The sequence below is a fragment of the Salminus brasiliensis genome, chromosome 23 (assembly GCF_030463535.1).
Source record: "Salminus brasiliensis chromosome 23, fSalBra1.hap2, whole genome shotgun sequence".
Classification (NCBI taxonomy): domain Eukaryota; kingdom Metazoa; phylum Chordata; class Actinopteri; order Characiformes; family Bryconidae; genus Salminus; species Salminus brasiliensis.
In genome coordinates, this window is record NC_132900.1 from 30,549,885 (window position 1) to 30,569,073 (window position 19,189).

The following is a 19,189-nucleotide window of genomic DNA, read 5'->3' on the forward strand; positions in this document are numbered from 1 at the left end:
CATTCAATAGTAGACACATGTAACGACAGTAAATTACGACGCTCAATTAAATCAGCCTCTGACGGCTATTTGTTTGTTGTTGCAGGTTTGTTTTCTTTACGTTTCAACTTTCCGAGCAGCGAGGAGTTTGATTATCATTAATGTTTAATTGAAGGCAATTATGCCAAATGTAATCAGTCAAGAGACGCCGAGATTATACATCACATTACAGCAGTTCAGGGGAGCAGAGCTACTTCAGTTGGCTTAATCAAAACACAGACACACACACACACACACATCCTCTCCCACTACACATCGATAAACAGACACACACATGTCTTAATATGAAGTGCTTTAATCGAATTTCGCTGACATTTATAACCACTGAAGCACCGCGACAGTAATAAATGGTTAATGAAGGTGTGGTGGTGGTGATTTGTTTACAGGATGGTTTTGCCGGCGGAGTGTGTTCTGTAATCGACCAATCAGTGTGTTTCTCTGGCTGTGAGAGAGGCAACAACTTTCTTTACAAAGTTTTAAACATGCACCGAGGTTCGGGTGAGTGTGTGTGAATGCCTGATTCTTTATCAATTCCTTAATTGATTCCTGATCAGTTTTCTGTGTAGAAAAAATAGGCCACAGGTCAGGACTCACAGTTTGGAATTCACTGTTCGGTACAACAGAAAACTGCAGCAAAGAAAAGCACAATTGGGCTAGTAGAGGGGTATTAAGACCCCCAGCATTGAGGAGCTGAGGAGCAGTGGAAGAACTGACGATGGAGCTCCATCCAGTACTTTTGGGATGAGTTGGGGAGGTGATGAGGTAGGGTGGTGATCATCATCATCATCCAACATCATGACCTCACTAACGCTCCTGTCTTGCAGTGCAATCAAATCCTCACAGCAATGCTCCTCCAAAATCTAGTAGAAAGTCTTCTTCCCTGGACAGTAGAGACAGTTACTCCAACAGAAGCAGGGTCAGCTCTTTTTTTTATTAACAGCCTGTTTCAGAAAAAACAATCAATGAGCAGGTGTCCCAATACTTTTGTCCAAGTAGTGTATGTTTCTACAGGTTTAACTCCTCCCACTCAGTCCATGTAAACGTTAGCAACGTTAGCAATGAGCGCCCTGATCAAAGCAGCTATCGAAGAGACGCAGCCTCGTATTTCTACACTAAACTGATCACCAAGACCCAGCACTGAGGGATGTGACCCGGCGCTGAACGGTCTGACCCGGCACTGAGGGCACCCTCAATGCCCTCTTTTAGCCCTGTGATCACTCCGGTTCAATTTGGGGTTTATGTTGGTTGGTAGTGTTGCGTATGATGGGGAGGGGAGGCCTAATCAGTGCCTCAGTGGCCCTTGTAGAAAGATCAGCCTCGTTTCTGCATGATTATTGACCAGTTTGGGTCCAGTTTGAGTTTCAGACTGAACTTTTGGCCGTCTCAGATCGGGTTATGTCTCAGCAGGGCTTGAAAAGAACGTTCTCGAGCTGCATTCAGATTCAGCTCGAACATTTTCAGGCCTGATTACAGCTCTGGAGCCTCCTGATACATCACTCTTCTACAACACAAGGCCTCATCACAGCTGGAGAAGACTGAGATACCCTTTACGCCTCACTTCCCTTGTTGCCTTCCCTCTCTGTGTGTGTGAGTGCACATGTGTGAGTGTGTGTTACAACACTTCAAAGGCAATGCATCCATCCCTCGCCTGTCTATCGTCCATATTTAATCAGGGCCCTCTGTGGGCTGCCTTTGGTGGAGTTGTTCATTGCTCCCTATGGAGTAGGGCTGTAGGCATTCAGAAGCTGGAACCGAAATGAAAGCATGGCAGAGGAGGACAGCAGACAGCAGAAGAAAGAAGCTACATGAGGGTTTTGTTCCGAGCTCAGTCCAGTTGCTAAAATACACTACGTGGCCAAATGTTTGTGGACAAGCCTAATAATAAATGCATTCAGCTTGTCTAGTCAATAGTGCCATTAGAATAAGACTCATCAAAAAAATCATTAGACATGAACCTATTGGCACCATGCTGCCTAATGCCAGGCGTGGGCTAGTAGAGGGGTATAAAGACCCCCGGCATTGAGCTGTGGAGCAGTGGAAGAACTGTGTTCTCTGGAATGATGGTGGTGGTGGAGCTCCATCCAGTACTTGAGTTGGGATGAGTTAGGGAGTTATCCAACATCCTGACCTCACTAACGCACTTGTTGCTGAATGCAATCAAATCCTCACAGCAATGCTCCTCCAAAGTCTAGTAGAAAGTCTTCTCCTCTGGACAGTAGAGACAGTTACTCCAACAAAAGCTAGATCAGTTCTTTTTAATATCCTTGATTTCAGAAGGCACAATGAACGACCAGGTGTCCCAATACTTTTGTCCATATTCTGTCCATAGTTTTCGGTCTTTAGACGTTTCTGACCGGCACAGTGGGGGTCCTCCGAATGCCGGACAGAGTGCTGGCAGTCTTCTTCTCGTGAATACACACTCACACAGGCTCATCTCTTCTGACAGCGGCCGTCACTGCTGCAGTGTCAGAAATGTCAGCTGGCTTTCAGAGCCACACACCGACGTGCCAATTATATCATACTGTCACACGGCGCTGCAGCTGAGGCCATTATGACCCAAAGGGCTCATGGGATTTCAAGTCCGAAGCTCTTCGACCCTTTCAGCGACGTTGAGCTTTGTTAAACTACATTTCCCATCAGCCATCCTTCTCGTCTTTTTCGTTTTTGCCGTTCCTCTGCGTTGGCGATTTCTGGAGCGCCAGGTTGAGGACTTGTTGAGGTCTGGGACAGACATTAGACGGTACCTGAACAGTCAGTTCTCGTAGCTGACCTGTTGGATGTGGGAGAAATGGACAAAAGGTGGCGAAGACCAAAGACATTTTGAGGAGAGACAAATCGTTATGTCTAGATGCTGGGTTGGAGCATCTCCAGAACAATCAAGGCTTGGAAGGGGCTTCCAGTCAACAGTTGTAGGTATCTTCTGACAGTGCTCCAAACGATCGTCGTTGGACGTGGAGGAAACAGGAGGTGTAAAGACCTGGACGACTTTGACATGAGTCAAATTGTTACCAGGCTAAAGCTTCTCCAAAACAGCAAGGCTTGTGGGGGGCTCATAGTCAACAGTGGTGAGTACATTCCGTTCATAAAGGGACATACTGCGGTGTTGGGCACTCAAGACTGACTGTGGGCTTGTGGGCAACGAAGGGTACCTTCCTTACCTTCTGTATCAGGTTCGAGCCTACAGAAAGCCTCCTGTAGCCCAAGCTTCCAAAATTTTAGTGATCACCAAGTCAGAAACATCTACAGTGGATTCATAAGCATAGGAACTGGACCTTGGAGCAATACTGGACGGTCACCTGGCTTGTTTTACATCACATGGCTGGCCGTTTACCTGTTGGATGCGATGAAAGTTCCACCTTCTAACTTGCAGAAGTTAAAGGGTCTGCTGGATTTTCCTGTGTGCTAGGTCCCATTAGCCAGTGATTCCAAACTCTAGTCCTAGAGAACCCCTTTTGCACTGCATTTGTGTCTTTTCCTGCTCCCAACACACCTGATCCAGTTCATCAGCTTATTCACAAGCCCTTCCTGAGTTGACCGTGGTGCAGAGCAGACCAGGGGGGTCACCAATGACCAGGATTGGAAACCACTGCCATTAGGCACCTTCAGAGGTCTTGTAGAGGGGGCAGCATGCAGAACACCAGCCCCTAGAATGCCATAAGGCTCCTCAGCCCTGATACTCCAGCACGTTGGAGCAGCCAGGCAGGGCAAGGCAGGACGTTTATTCAGGCCCGATCTGGCGCACCACCCCCTAACCCCCCCCAAACACACATACACCCACCCGCAACACAGTACCACCAATCTCACTGTGATCACCTTTCTAGACAATGCCGCTCATTAGAATGTGAAAGGCAGAAATGCCCCGAGATCAGCACTCTTGCAGAGAGAGTCCGCTCTGTGCCGTTAGTGCAAAGTCAGCCCAGTCAGTGGAAGACCGAGAGTTCAGAGGCTTGCTTTCACAGTGCTATGCAAAAGTTTGGACACCCCTGCTCGGAATATCTGGCACTGGGAACAGCTGAGCGAGTCAAAGATGACCACCTGGTTTCTTAATGTACCTTTTTTCATTTTCTTCTACAAAACATCCAAAATGGCCCAAAGCAAAAGTTTCGGCACCCTGCCTGCTCAGTACTAGGTAACCCACTTTCACAGCTTGTAGCAGCTCAGGTCTTGTTAGGGAGATTTTCACCCCCATTCTTTCTGGGCCTCGCAGCAGATGTAAATGGTCGAGTGCCAGCTAATCTGCAGTCCTGTAGACAGTTGCTGATACACCCACACCTTCACACCTGAAAAGCTGCCCAGTCCTTCTGTTTTACCCAGCCTGCTCGATTGTGAACAACACAGACGCTTAAGCTGGTTAAACTCTCTATCTCTTTTTGTCTGTCTCGGTCTATTTCTGTCCCTGCCCCTCTTGACCACCCCCTCTCCTTCCTCTCCGTCATCTGAGGGATGATTAACGGTTTGGGTTCCTTCTGTTTCAGCAGTCTCTTCAGCTCCCCATCTTTGTGACCATGTCCTTTTGTTATATGGTGTTCCACTACCCTGCACCATAGCCGTCGCTAACACTTTACCAGGATGGCCCATTGAAGATGTCTCGTAAATGTAAACGTCTACTGAATGTGACCCTACGCTAACTCCTAACCTTTTTTACTTTTAGGGTTAGATTTAAGGTTTAGGTTAAGGTTATGGTTAGGATTTAGGATTGGTTCAAGGGTAGGGTTAAGATTAGGGTTAGGATTTAGGGTTGATTCAAGGATATGGTTAGGATTTAAGGTGGGTTTAGGATTAGGGTTAGGATTTAGGGTGGGTTTAAGATTAGGGTTAGGATTTAGGGTTGATTCAAGGATATGGTTAGGATTTAAGGTGGGTTTAGGATTAGGGTTAGGATTTAGGGTGGGTTTAAGATTAGGGTTAGGATTTAGGGTTGATTCAAGGGTAGGGTTAAGGTTGGGTTTAGGGTTGTTTCAAGGGTAGGGTTAAGATTAGGTTTAGGATTTAGGATTGATTCAAGGGTAGGGTTAGGATTTAGGGTGAGATTAAGATTAGGGTTAGGATTTTGGGTTGATTCAAGGGTAGGGTTAAGATTAGGGTTAGGATTTAGGGTGAGGTTCAAATTAGGTTTAGGATTTCAGGTTGATTCAAAGGTAGGGTTAAGATTAGGGTTAGGATTTAGGGTGGGGTTAAGATTAGGTTCAGGATTTAGGGTTGATTCAAGGGTAGGGTTAAGGTTGGGTTTAGGGTTGATTCAAGGATTCTTAATATGTCTCTCTCTCTCTCTCTCTCTCACTCTCTCGCTCTCTCACTACTTTCTGCACAGAAACGAAAGCTGAGCTGGAGGACCTGATGACGGACATCAAGAAGCTGGCCAACAAAGTGCGCTCCAAGTTAAAGAGTGAGTTGATGCAAACACGCTGATCAGCTACGCTATGTGTCCAAATGTTTGTGGACATCCCCTTCTAATGAATGCTTTCAGTAACTCTAAGTTGCACCTATTGCTGCATTTGCACATCTGCGTCTTTTTAATAGCCTTGATTTCAGAAGAAACAATGAGTGAGTGAATGAGCAGGTGTCCCAATACTTTTGTCAGTGTGGTCTCCGATCTCTTAAATGGCAACTTTACAGGAGAAGGTAAAAAGATTTTATGACGAGTCATTTTGGAGCATTTCTATTGGTCCGTTCTTCGTGACTGCCTGACTCACATCATATCAGATTGGAGATACGAGGTTTTTTTGCATGACATTATATTGTTTCGCCAATTCATCCAGAATTACGTACACAGTGTACAGAAGCAGCTACAGGGTCAAACCATGGAGAAATCTAAAAATGGAGATATGTGTTTTTCATTGGACAGAGATGATCATGTTGAGATGCTCTCTCTCTCTCTCTCTCTCTCTCTCTCCCCCCCCCCCCCTCTCTCTTTCCCTCCTTAATGAGCACAATCAAACATTTCCCAGCTGCTATTGATCGAGGTCTCTGCTCCTATTGTCACTTGGATATTTGCTTAACTAACAGGTGATGAATAGCCTGGGGTGGGGTTGGGTGGGGTGGGGTAAGGCGGAGGGGGAGACGGAGGCAGTACTTCACAATCGATAGGCTCTGTAGGCTGCAGCTGTGGTGTGATGTGGTGTGTGTTACATGGCTTGCAAATGAAAGAGCTGCAGTGAGGTGCTGGCTGCAGTGGCGGCGGTGTTTGTGGTGGGGTGGGGTGGAGCTTGGGCGGGTGGGTATGCTTACAGACGAAAGGCCACTGGGGGCAGTGGATTAGAGCTGGCAGGAACACACAGCTTTATAGCTCTACAGTACAGTACAGCCTTTTCCCAATTTACACTGACTTAGTCTAGTAGTGCAGAAACAGGGTGTGTATTACACACACACACACACACACACACACTCACTCACACACATACACACTCACACACAGAATACATCCGAAAAACATGGTGCTCCATCTAATTGTGTCCAAAGTTAATTAAAAAATAAATCATTTTCAAAAACATTATATTTGCATATCATTAGCATATCAGCTGTGACCCCAGGGGATGCTAGGGCACCTCTCCAGGGCCTGTTTAGCACCCCTAGTGGACCCACGTGAGAAGTGTTCATAGGCCTTTTAACATTCTTTCTAGTGTCAGCTTGATTTATTTGATTATTTATGCTCTGAAGAATAACTGCCTAAATATACATCACATGTCCAAATGTTTGTGGACACCCCTTGTAATGAATCCGCTCTTTTTTCAGCTTTAGGTTTAAGATACAGATATGCAAATGAAGTACTGCAATTAGAATAGGAGCAGATAAATAAGCATGGCCTGGGCTAGTAGAGGGGTATAAAGCCCCCCCCAGAACTGTGATGTAACCGATCATGACCTCACTAACCCTATCTCTCATCACTGAATGCAGTCAAATCCTCATAGGACAGTAGAGACGGAGAAAGCACCGTGTACCCGGCTCCGACCCATCGGCCAGCAGATGCCAGGGCCGGCCAGCACATAAGTGCCTTATTCCTCTGGACCCGCCAGGCCCTAAGACCCTTTCTCTCTCTCTCTCTCTCTCTCTCTCTCTCCCACTATCTCTTCCACCCTGACGGACTTGGCGAAGCTCCCCTCTCTCTTTCCTCTATGAAATGTTGAAGGGTGTCTTTGTCCCCTTGACTGGATCTGTTTTCCTTCTGCTGTCACTCTTCACTTCCGTGTCAGCTGTCGCTGCTGGAAACCTTCTCCACGGCAGGCAGCCACTCGCTATACTGCTATGTGATATAATACACTTATTACCCCTGAATTACGCAGGACGTTTGATTCGACGATGGAAAATCCCCTTTAAGGCCCACAAGTACTCCGTCTCAGTGATGGTGTGAAAATCAGCCGATACTGAGTTCTGTCCTGTGCAGCGATTCTGCCCCTGCACTGCTGTTCTCCACTCAGCAAACATGACTGTGAGTGGGCCCCTGTAGGCCTCTGTGGGGAGAGGCACTGCTGAGAACGGCGAAAGGTCAGGGCCAGTGTGCGCGACCTGCAACGCTGGCCATTTGGAGCGCTGACATTTGAGTCATGTAAACTTGTTGGACCTGTCAGGCTTTTGCAGAGTCACCTCCATTTATGAACAAGCAACGTGGCAAGCGTATGACAACCCCCCAACCCCCCAGGACTACACACAAACACACACACACACACACAGACAAACCATGTCTGACTAGCCTTTAACCAGCGCTGCGCCAAGAAAGCTCAGTCACTGGCATGGAAGGACTCCATTACCCATAGTTCCTCTGTGTGACAAGCAGATTATTGTTTAGCTTGACTGTAAAGTGTGCTGAAGTAGCAACGCTGGAGTGTATTACCTGCTTTTCATCCTATTTAAAGAGTTCATTACACAGTTATTATTAGTTACAAATGATTAAATCGATAGTTCCGGCTCTGGAGTCTGATTGGTTGAGCTCCGTTCAAAGACATTGTAAAATGACAGCACTTATATTCTGTATTAACTCCTTAGGCCATGTATGAAAGCCCTCATGTCTTCACTTTCCTAACTACAGTACAGTCAGAGTTAACACCAGTGGCATAGGCCCTAAAGTAGAGCCCTGTGGGACTCACCACAGCAGCCAGTAATAATCCAATAATAACTAAAACAGATTCTATAAAAGCTTCAAGGAGATCATGCTCAGAATCACATTGACATCAGCGTTGTGGTGTTAATGGACTGTTCTGCCGCTCGTGTGGACCTTCGAGTGTCCAGACGAAGGACATAAAAAGTGATCATTTATTTTCTTAACGACTAAATAATAACACGGCTGATCAGCTCGGCTATTAAAACCGCCAGTCATACCAATTATACTCAGCGTTAGGCTTTGAATTGAAATATTTGACTGTAAAAGTTTACGGTATTTTACTGTAAAACTGCAGTCAATTACAAGTAAAGCTTGGATGGTCCTATTAAACTCAGGCTGCGTCCCAAATTTGTGCTCCCTTAAAAGTGCACTTCATTGCACTTGGAAGAATTGTGTACTGCGACTCTTTTTGTTAATAACTATTAGAATAATTAATAATTATTAATTGTAATGCTGCGACCACACCATGTGGGAGACTGGGGTTCAATTCCCAGGGTGGGTGACACTGCTGCACGACACCAATAAGAGTCCTTGGGCAAGACTCCTAACACTTCACTGCCCAACGTCTTGTAAGTTGCTCTGGATAAAAGGGTCATTTAAATGTAATGTAAATGGTTTACACCACTTTACACCACTTTACACCATTACCTGTCATAAAGTTATTATAACACATGGCCTTCCCTGGCGTATAGTGTGTGGATGCTAGAGCAGGAGACTTTGTAGATGTCTAGAAATATTATTTTCATGCTATATATTCATTTTAATTACATTATTTGATGGAAATTAAATAATTAGAAAACTAATAACAGTTATTACATGTGTTATTACATAGATGGTATTGTTGGTGACTTAATTAATTAAAAATGACATTTCATTTACGTTGCATAATGTGGTTTAAGTGTATATTTTGAATGAAATTGATGAACTATTTAATAAAATGATAATGCATTTGCTGCCAGCAGTAACCGACAGTTCTCAGCCTTAATCACCTCTAAATGATCTAATGAAAAAAGTCAGATGTGCAGCTGGACGTCCAAAGCTCATGTCTTGGACAGAGTCCAGCACTGATAACAGCTTTGCCGTATCACACTACAGCTGCTCATTACCCAAGCCTTTAAAGATCCTTCAAGTGGATACTCTGTGAAACAGTGGTGACCCCCTGACCTCTGTCTTTGCAGGCATCCAGCAGACCATCGAGCAGGAAGAGGGTCAGAACAGGTCGTCGGCTGATCTGAGGATACGGAAGACACAGGTGAGAAAGCTTGTGTGGCCCAAACTGTCACTGGGGTGGATCACTCCTGCGCTGTTACTCTGCCGCCTCAGTCCACATGCTTCTCTACCTCTGATGTTACACAGGTCGGGGAATGATGTTACACAGGTAGGGGGAATGATGTTACACAGGTCGGGGAATGATGTTACACAGATAGGGGAATGATGTTACACAGGTAGGGGGAATGATGTTACACAGGTAGGGGGAATGATGTTACACAGATAGGGGAATGATGTTACACAGGTAGGGGGAATGATGTTACACAGGTCGGGGAATGATGTTACACAGGTAGGGGAATGATGTTACACAGGTAGGGGGAATGATGTTACACAGGTAGGGGGAATGATGTTACACAGGTAGGGGAATGATGTTACACAGGTAGGGGGAATGATGTTACACAGGTAGGGGAATGCTGTTACATAGGTCGGGGAATGATGTTACACAGATAGGGGGAATGATGTTACACAGGTAGGGGAATGATGTTACACAGGTGGGGGAATGATGTTACACAGGTAGGGGAATGATGTTACACAGGTTGGGGAATGATGTTACACAGGTAGGGGAATGATGTTACACAGGTAGGAGGAATGATGTTACACAGGTAGGGGAATGATGTTACACAGGTAGGGGAATGATGTTACACAGGTAGGGGAATGATGTTACACAGGTGGGGAATGATGTTACACAGGTAGGAGGAATGATGTTACACAGGTAGGGGAATGATGTTACACAGGTAGGGGGAATGATGTTATACAGGTAGGGGAATGATGTTACACAGGTTGGGGAATGATGTTACACAGGTTGGGGAATGATGTTACACAGGTTGGGGAATGATGTTACACAGGTAGGGGGAATGATGTTACACAGGTAGGGGGAATGATGTTACACAGGTAGGAGGAATGATGTTACACAGGTAAGGGAATGATGTTACACAGGTAGGGGGAATGATGTTACACAGGTTGGGGAATGATGTTACACAGGTGAGGGAATGAAGTTACACAGGTGTGTAGTTAGATGTTTGGCTGAGGCCAAGGAATCCGACCCTAGTCTGGCAGGATAAGGGGGTTATTAGCTACTGTTATGGCTGAACGGTGTATGACTGACAGCTGGTAGTGTAGGAACAGGCATGGTGTATCAGTGGAAACTCACTCGTCTGACTCACTTCACCCTCTCTCTCTCTATCTCTCTCTCGCTCTCTCTCTCTCTCTCTCTCTCTCTTTCTCTCTCTCTCCTTCTTTCGCAGCACTCCACGCTGTCCCGTAAGTTTGTGGAGGTGATGTCGGAGTACAATGCCACACAGTCAAGCTACCGGGAGCGCTGCAAAGGCCGCATCCAGAGACAGCTGGAGATCAGTGAGTGTACACACACCCACCCACACACACACACACACACACACTCATGAAATCATATATGCTATGTCTCCAAATGTTTATGGACATCCCTTCTAATGACTCCATTCAGCTACTCCTGAATGCTGGCACAGATGCGTCTAGTCACTGTAGAGAAAGAAATACTGCCAATAGAATAGGACTGGACTGGACGTTGATCTGGAGCAGATCAACGTCATGAACCTATTGGCACCATGCTGCCTAATGCCAGGCGTGGGCTAGTAGAGGGGTATAAAGACCCCCAGCATTGAGCTGTGGATCAGTGAAACAATGGTGGTGGAGCTCCATCCAGTACTTTTGGGATGAGTCGGGGAGTTGGGAAGGATGAGGTGGGGTGGTGATCATCATCCAGCGTCCTGACCTCACTAACTAACACTCTTGTCGCCGAACGCAATCAAATCCTCACAGCAAAGCTGTGTGCAAAACTCCAAAATCTAGTAGAAAGCCTTTTCCTCTGGACGGTAGAGACAGTTACTCCAACAAAAGCCAATAAACTCTTTTTAATACCCTTGATTTCAGAAGAAACAGTGAATGAGCAGGTGTCCCAAAACTTTTGTCCAATTAGTGGAGTATGTTCAGCCTATATTAATAATCTCTGAATACACTATATGGACAAAAGTTTGTGGACACCCGCTCATCCAGTGATTCTTCCATAACACCGTTTGTCCCTTCTCTGCTGCAGTGGATTTCTCCAGTCTTCGGAGAAGGATTTCCACTAGATTGCTGTGAGGATTTGATTGCATCAGTGAGGTCAGATGCTGATAATGTAATTAGTTTAATCGCATTCGGCACTCTAACTCATCCCAAAGGTACTGGATGGAGCTCGATTACTCTAGAGAACTTGTTCGGCACTGGGCACTGTGACCTGAGGCTCATGTGCGACTCCTCCAGTGCCCCCTTTCCATTGTCAGTGCTCTTCTCTAATTAGAGCACTCATATGATCTGTGTGATGCTCGTTCATGCCAGGTATGACCACATACCTGAAGCAATCTGATTTCATGCCCCGGTATGTTAATATGACTTGTCAGGTATTATGCAGTGTCTACAGGGTCTCTGTAGGGGATGTAGTGGATAGATTGCTAGCCTGTGTCTACCTGGCCAGCAGGCTCTGGTCTGCCTGCTGCCCCTGTGCATCACAGGCAGGGAGTTTCAGGCTCTTTCCACCTGCCATCTGTGCTTTTCTAGACATCAGGGAGCCGTATTAAATGCGCCCTGCCTGCGTCGCCAAACGCTCGTGTTTCAGACAATGCCGGTCCTGCTGCGGCCACGTCTACTTCAACTTATGGCTTTAGGTTGGAGACTACCTACATATGGACGTCACGTCACATGTTAAATACATATTACATTCTGACCCTAAAGCAGCTCTATAGTATTCATAAACATACATAAAAATGTATGTACACTACGGACAAAAGTATTGGGACACCTGCGTATTTTTATGCTTATGAGACCATGTTTTCTGAGACCACACACAAACACAAATAGTCATTTTCGGCTTGCATGCAGCTGGTCGAATGTTTGAACCCATTTAATGAAGCTCTCAACCCATTGATGTAGCTTCCGGAGAAAGAGTGGAACGCCTCTAGTGACTCATTACAGCTTCATAGCTGACATGTTGTTGTTTCTAGACGTCTCCATTTCACAATAATAGCACTCACAGTTGGCCAGGGCAGCTCTAGTTGGACAGAAATTTCATTTACTCGCTATTTACTGTTTCCTCTTTAGTGCTGATTTTGATTACATTTCCTTCCTTGGACTTACTGTCATTATAAATTACATAATAAATAGTTATGCCCCTTTGAATAGCCCCTTTGAGGGCGCCAAAGAATGCGTCCTGATGTACAAAAGGTAAGTATTTGAGGATGGTTTGTGTTAAAAATACTCGAATGCAGATTATTTACCACCCTGTTATTTTAGCTCAAAATGAAACTCGCTGATTTATCTTGCTCACAAAAAATATTGCTTTATAAATAATATTTTATATAAATATATTAGTTTTATTTATTTTATTGACTGGTTCACCTCACTGTGATGACCTGCAGTAGCCGCATAGCCTTGACTAGCCTAGTCTGGCATTGTTTTTAGCCTTACTGCATAGCGTTGCTGTCCTCCTAGTGTCTTCTCTGTGTCCAGTTGTCATACATGAGATTGTAGTGGGGTCTGCTAAGGTTAGCTTCTAGTCTAGCACCCAGATAGCACCCACTCACATCACCGTCTCTGCCTTGTCCATTATTTGCGACTCTCCTAGCGTTTTGGCCTCGCTTCTATATTCTCCTAAAGTAGCCGCTGTGTTTAGCCTTGAAAGGGTGCGGTTTACCCACATTTTGGGGATGTAAATATAACTAGTCAAGACTGTGATGTAACAGTTTGGAGCTTTTGGAATTGGCCTGTTTTATAGCTCTGGTCTGGGATTTCTTTTGAAGAAGTAACAACAGCAGTGTTTGAGGTTGACTGTTTCTACCCTGAATTCTATACCCTGTATATATCACAGACCCTGCTCTACATCTCTCTTTGCAGCGGTGTCGTCTACGTCCGTAAGGTCGAGCTTATAAATTTCGGGTTTGTAGACGCTGCTCTGAAGCTGAGCTTTCAAGCTAAGATGAATGACGACCTTTACTCTGTTGTCGTCACAGACGTCAGCACGTGTGTCTGGGCCTTATCGGGACAGACGATGGCATCTTCGGCCTGTGAGACGGGCCTGGATACCTCTGCGAATTGAGCCGATGTTAATGAAAAGCCCCCGCTGGTGTCTGGACGATATATATTAACGCCGCTTTACATTCCGACAAGTTGCGAAATACTCCTGCAATTGCGGGAAATCCGAGGGTTAGCAAAGCAACTCAATTACTGCTCCTCACTCCCACCCCTTGAGGCATCTAATTGAAATGCACTGCCTGTACCTGTGGAAGGAACGTGCAGCTTTTTAACAGATCATGACGGTAACAGGGCTTCTTAATTCTGGGCCGAGGTGGCTGCATTCATTACAATACATTTGCGTGCATGTGCATACCCATTACAGCCGGCGCCGCGCATTCCAGGGCACCGAAGACACCAGAACCATGTCTGTCTCCATCAAGATGACCAATACCTTAGAAAACAAACGCGTGCATACATTTGCATACATAATGTAGCCGAAGACGGATTTGGCCCCCAGCAGCGGGGCGAACGCTCCGCACGGCGAGGCCGAGGATGCGGCACAGAGTGCGTCTCTCCGAGGCGGTGCGAGACGAACCCGCTGAAAGCCTTATCTCCCTCTTCGGTTCCTTGAAGGCTCTTCACTTTGCCGAAATGATATGGGCGAAGTAGGACCCCCGAAATGCACCAATCAATTTCCCTCGGTTTGGGTCTCCATGGCAACACAGTGGATTCTTTCTCACTCTCTCCCTGTCTCTCTCACTCTCTCTTTTCCCTTTACCCACAGGAATGGCAGGACTTGAGACCAGTAAACGTGTGTGTGCATGTATGTGTGTGTGTGTGTGTGTGTGTGTGTGTGTGTGTGTGTGTGTGGGTGCCTCTATAAGTATGCAGTGCTGGTCATTTTTCATTTGAGCTTTGACCTCATAACCTTCTGCTAAGCCTTTGCAAGCTTTTAATAAAGCGCTGGGCAGGTTCCACAGGAGATCACTAGGCTAAGCACTTTCTTTACATAAGGAATTGCTGTTGGTTCGTTACTCGGACTCTGAGGGACTCCAACCCTTAGGTGTGTGATTTCAGCTGGTGAAAATCCAATCAATCCAATCAAAATCAATGAAAAGTTTGATTAAAAGTTGGCCGCCTTGAATTCAGCACGTCCTTGAATTTTTGGCCCAGGAGAACCAGTAAGCCGGCTGTGTGAATCCGGTCATTTTAATAAACTACGTCTCAGTGTAGTTTAGAGAGCTCCAGCTCAAACACTGAAGCTTTAATAAAGCTTGTTAAAAAGAGGCTCGGACCCAGATCTCTGTTAAATGCTGCTTTGTGAAAACATTTGTTGTAAAAAGCCTTTATAAATAACGTGTGTATATGTATATATATATATACATACACAAACACATACACACACATACACACATATATATACACATATACATATATACATATATATATATACATATACATATACACACATACATACCCACACACACATATATATACCACATGTGCAATTACAAGTCATTTGCAATTATCTGTAAATAATATTGTTATTGCTTTTTTACTTCTATTATTTATATTGTGTATATAGTTGTAATTTATTTAAGTTTTTGTGTCTTGCTATCCCCTTGCTGCTGTGACACTAAGAATTTCCCCACTGTGGGACTAATAAAGGATTATCTTATCTTATATATATATAATATACTGAATACAGTTTTCTCACTATTTAATTCACTGGTTCGATTTGATTGACAATCCTGCTTTTTATGTTGAATGTAAATGACTTGCTATTTTGATTTTGGGGAAACAATATGATATATTATTTGAATCCATTACCTTTAATTCTAGCTTTCAATAGCTGTAGTATCACCTCGAATTGATGCATTACCACAATCGCATAGACAGTTATTTTAATTTGAGAGCATGTTTAATATTACTATTGTAGTCCAGTTCAATCACCACCTTCAGATCTGTGCATCTTCACACCCCTCACATATACGTGCATGTGTGTGTGTGTGTGTGCGCACCCATTCAGCCTGCAGCGTGGGCTGTTGCCCAGCACACAGCCGGCCCGCCTGCCTCTCCATGCTCGCTTTTCTCTGGGCTGCTTCAACAGCTTTTTCTCCGGCGTTAATTGCTGCTCATTTGCTCGTCTCCGCCGAGTCGTGAGGCCTCTCCACCTCTGCACATGTCCCCCCATCCTTCTTCTTCTCCTCCTTCTCCTTCCCTCCATCCTATCCCACCCAGGACTCGTCCCTGCTAATTATGGTCTATCCCGCATGTGCCACTGCTGCTGGTCCACCCTCACACCCCCAGCTCTTAGCTAGCTGCGTTTGGCCTTCGTGGTCACGAGCGACTTCCCACTCGTTCCGTCTCCCTTATTCGCGCTTCCGCTGTTCGGTGGGCTAATCACATTGACTTAATACAAACACACTCTCACACACACAGACACACACACACACACACACACCTTTACTCATTCAAATGCATTTACACATCCTCCTTACCGTAATCTCATGTATGTCATTATCCCACGCGCGCCGTGCTAACCGGCTGTGTGTAATTGTGCTCGGCTAATGCTGCGGCCTGGATTGGCGTGGACGGGCTGCTCTGTGAGCTAGGCATGACTCTGGGCCTCGGTGAGAGATTTAAGACCCTAATGAGGCCGATGAACATGAGCGCTAGTCTAATGGAGCTGCTCTCTGTTTGATAATGCTGCGTGTAGCCCTTTAGCTAATCGGGTAATGCTAATTGTGCGTCCAGCTTTGAAGGTGGTTTAGGACTGGAGGAAGACTGTCTGCCAGGGTGGGCCACTGATTGATTAGGTGGTACATCAAGCTAATAAGGAAGCCTCAGGGACTTGTGGGCGTATAATATAGATTAGGCTATATGTCCAAATGTTTGTGGACACCCCTTCTAATGAATGCATTTAGCTACTTTACGTTGCAGTCATTGCTGACACAGATGTGCAAATGCACACAAACACACACAGCTTGTCTAGTCCCTGTAGAGAAGAACTACTGCCAATAGAATAGGACTCTCTGGAGCAGATCAATAAACATCATGACCCTATTGGCACCATGCTGCCTAATGCCAGGCGTGGGCTAGTAGAGGGGTGTAAAGCCCCCCAGCTCCATTGAGAACTGTGTCCTATGGAATGATGGTGGTGGAGGTCCATCCAAACCTTTTGGGATGAGTTGGGATGGAAGTTGAGCTGTGTGTGTGTGTATGTGTGGTACCCTATGATTGATTGGCACCCTGATGACGGGGTATTACTGCCTTGTGCCCAATGATTCCCTGACCAGCTCAATGGATGCATGGATTTGATGAATTTAAGCTCATAGATTTGCTGCACCATGGAACCCATGGTACCCTGTCCAGGAGGAATTCCTGCCCTGCGCCCAGTGAATCGGGGTAGGCTCCCTGACCAGGAAGAACTGGACAAGAAGATGGAAGTATGGCTGATTATTTTAGCTCATAAATTTGCTCTTGCACCGTCTCAGCAGCAGAGACTGGGGGAACAGGTACTGGGGAGCAGTTGCATGGAAATGCAGCTAAACAAGATGGAGCGGTTGGCTCCGAAAGGCGCCCCCGAGTGGTGGAACCCGTAGGTCGTTCCAATTTAATGGGTCAGAACTCCCCAGTACGCAGCGCAATCATCTCTAAAGCAACAGGACAGTGCTGCGAAACAGTGACTTTGCCGTCTTCGCTGTTGTCGACACACCTCGCTCAGCGATGTGTGGGAAGGTGTGAATGAGTAAAGCGAGACGGAGATGGGAGCAGGCAGGAGGATGGGGAAAACAGCAAGAGCACCACAGAGCGAGGAACACCAGACAAGGGAATTGAATAAAGAAGCCGGTGACAGTGGAGAGAGAGGGAGGCTTGACTTGCAGGGGCGGTGGGTGGGGAAGAATGGGGGGGGGGGAGTTGGGGGGCGTCAGAGATGCAATCTAGCACCCATACGACCTCATCGCCTTCCCTGTTCTGGTTATTATATGCACTGTATAATCTAATCAGAATCGCTCGTGAGAAACGGGCAGAGAGATCACCCTGCCCATTGAACGAGGTAGCAGCACTCATTAGGGATGGTCAAGGGCACACGGTGTTCAGCACAGCACAGTCTGGGCTGAAGGTCACCATGGCAGGGATTATTGCTCACCACCTTTCACTGTAGCCCAGCCTTATATTATATATATCACATTTTTATTTATTTATTTATTTATACCCAATTTTCATCCTTAATACCCAACCCACCAGTTAGTACTCTCCCCCATCACGTGTTATGCTCCCAACACTGGGAGGGTGAGGACTGACATATGCACAACCAGCCATCACCCCTTTCGCACTGCTGCCGACGCAACATCACCGGGCAACCAATAGGGAAGCTCTGAGGGAAGGGCCAGGTACCTAGCCCTGAGGCATCGGCTAGTAGATGTGCCCGTGTGCCCGTGCCAGCCAGCATCACACTGTAGTGATGTGTGGGGAAAGAGAGAGAGAGAGAGAGAGAGCTACCCATCTAGAGAGAGCAAGGCCAGTTGTGCTCTCTCAGGCTCCGGCTACTGATGGCATGCAGCACGACCCGGGATTCAAACCAGCGATCCTAAGGTCACAGTGGCAGCGGCCAAACGAATGGAGATAGCGACGATATGTACATTTCTTTTTTGTGTATCAGCAATATGTTCCATATACAGTACCAGTCAAAAGTTTGGGCACACCTGGTTGAATGTGTGCTGACTTTTGATCCGAATGCTAGGGGGACCAGAAAAGAGGACACTGAGGACACACGGGTACCTCAAGTAGGTCCAAGTTGTAGGTTGAGCTGAAAGGAGGTGATTTGGTCATGTAGGCTATTAGGGCTCATTCGTTATGGGCAGTGGCCTCCAGTTCAGTGATGTTTTTGGGTTTGCCGCTGCAACCACCTCCTTCAAATCCCACCAAAGATCTTCTAAGGGGTTCAAGTCGGACGACTGTGACGGTCTCTCCAGAATCTTCCAGGACTTCTTCTGAAACCAAGCCTCGATCGACTTGGTGAGGTATGCTTGGGACCATCGTCCTGTTGGAAGGTCCAATGTCGCCCAAGCTTCAGCTTCCCCACAGAAGGCACATCTCCTAGGATTTCTTGATGCTTGGTTGGATCCATCTTGCCCTCTCTCCACATGCTGCAGGTTTCCAGTTGTGCCAGGTGTGCCACTGTGCCACACACACTCACACACTATCATTGGGTCACTGGGTCCAGGATGGGCAGGGCTGCAGGGTAGGCTCTGTAGAAATGTCATAATTGAGCTGCATCAATATTCTGACCATAACCACAATCATCAGCCCTGACCTCACATCCCTCTCTTCCATCCCTCGTTCCTTTCCCCTCTCCCTCTTTCTCTCTTAGTCTCTGTCTCTCGCCCCTCTTCTTCCACCCGGCCTGGTGTCGTAATGCATGTAATCAGTGTTTAAGAAGAGAACACTGACCCCATCCATTCCTCCTTCCCTCCAGGCCTGACGCCCCTGTGCTATCCTTACCTCATTAATTCACTCCAAAACTCACTTACAGCCTCAAGATACACACACACACACACACACACACCTCTACCGCTACACACTACACACTTCTGCAGGAACTACTGGGCTCTTCCTGTCAGTTTTATTAGTATTTGAGAAATCTACCAATTACTGTGACAAATATGTGTGTGTGTGACAGCCCAGCAATTCTAGAATTTAAACTGCACTATATGTCCAAATGTTTGTGGACACTCCTCCTAGTGAATGCATTCA

The 19,189-nt window shown here is 46.2% G+C and overlaps 1 protein-coding gene across 3 annotated transcripts in view; it reads left to right on the forward strand.

Moving 5' to 3' along the window:
- stx1a (syntaxin 1A (brain)) overlaps positions 1-19,189 on the forward strand; it is an 80,351-nt gene that overhangs the window by 45,447 nt on the left and 15,715 nt on the right. For all 3 annotated transcript variants that reach the window (XM_072669327.1, XM_072669326.1, XM_072669328.1), the window contains exons 4-6: positions 5,351-5,425; positions 9,313-9,386; positions 10,648-10,756. In XM_072669327.1, the coding sequence (XP_072525428.1) occupies positions 5,351-5,425; positions 9,313-9,386; positions 10,648-10,756 (258 nt within the window). The remainder of the gene's footprint in view (positions 1-5,350; positions 5,426-9,312; positions 9,387-10,647; positions 10,757-19,189) is intronic.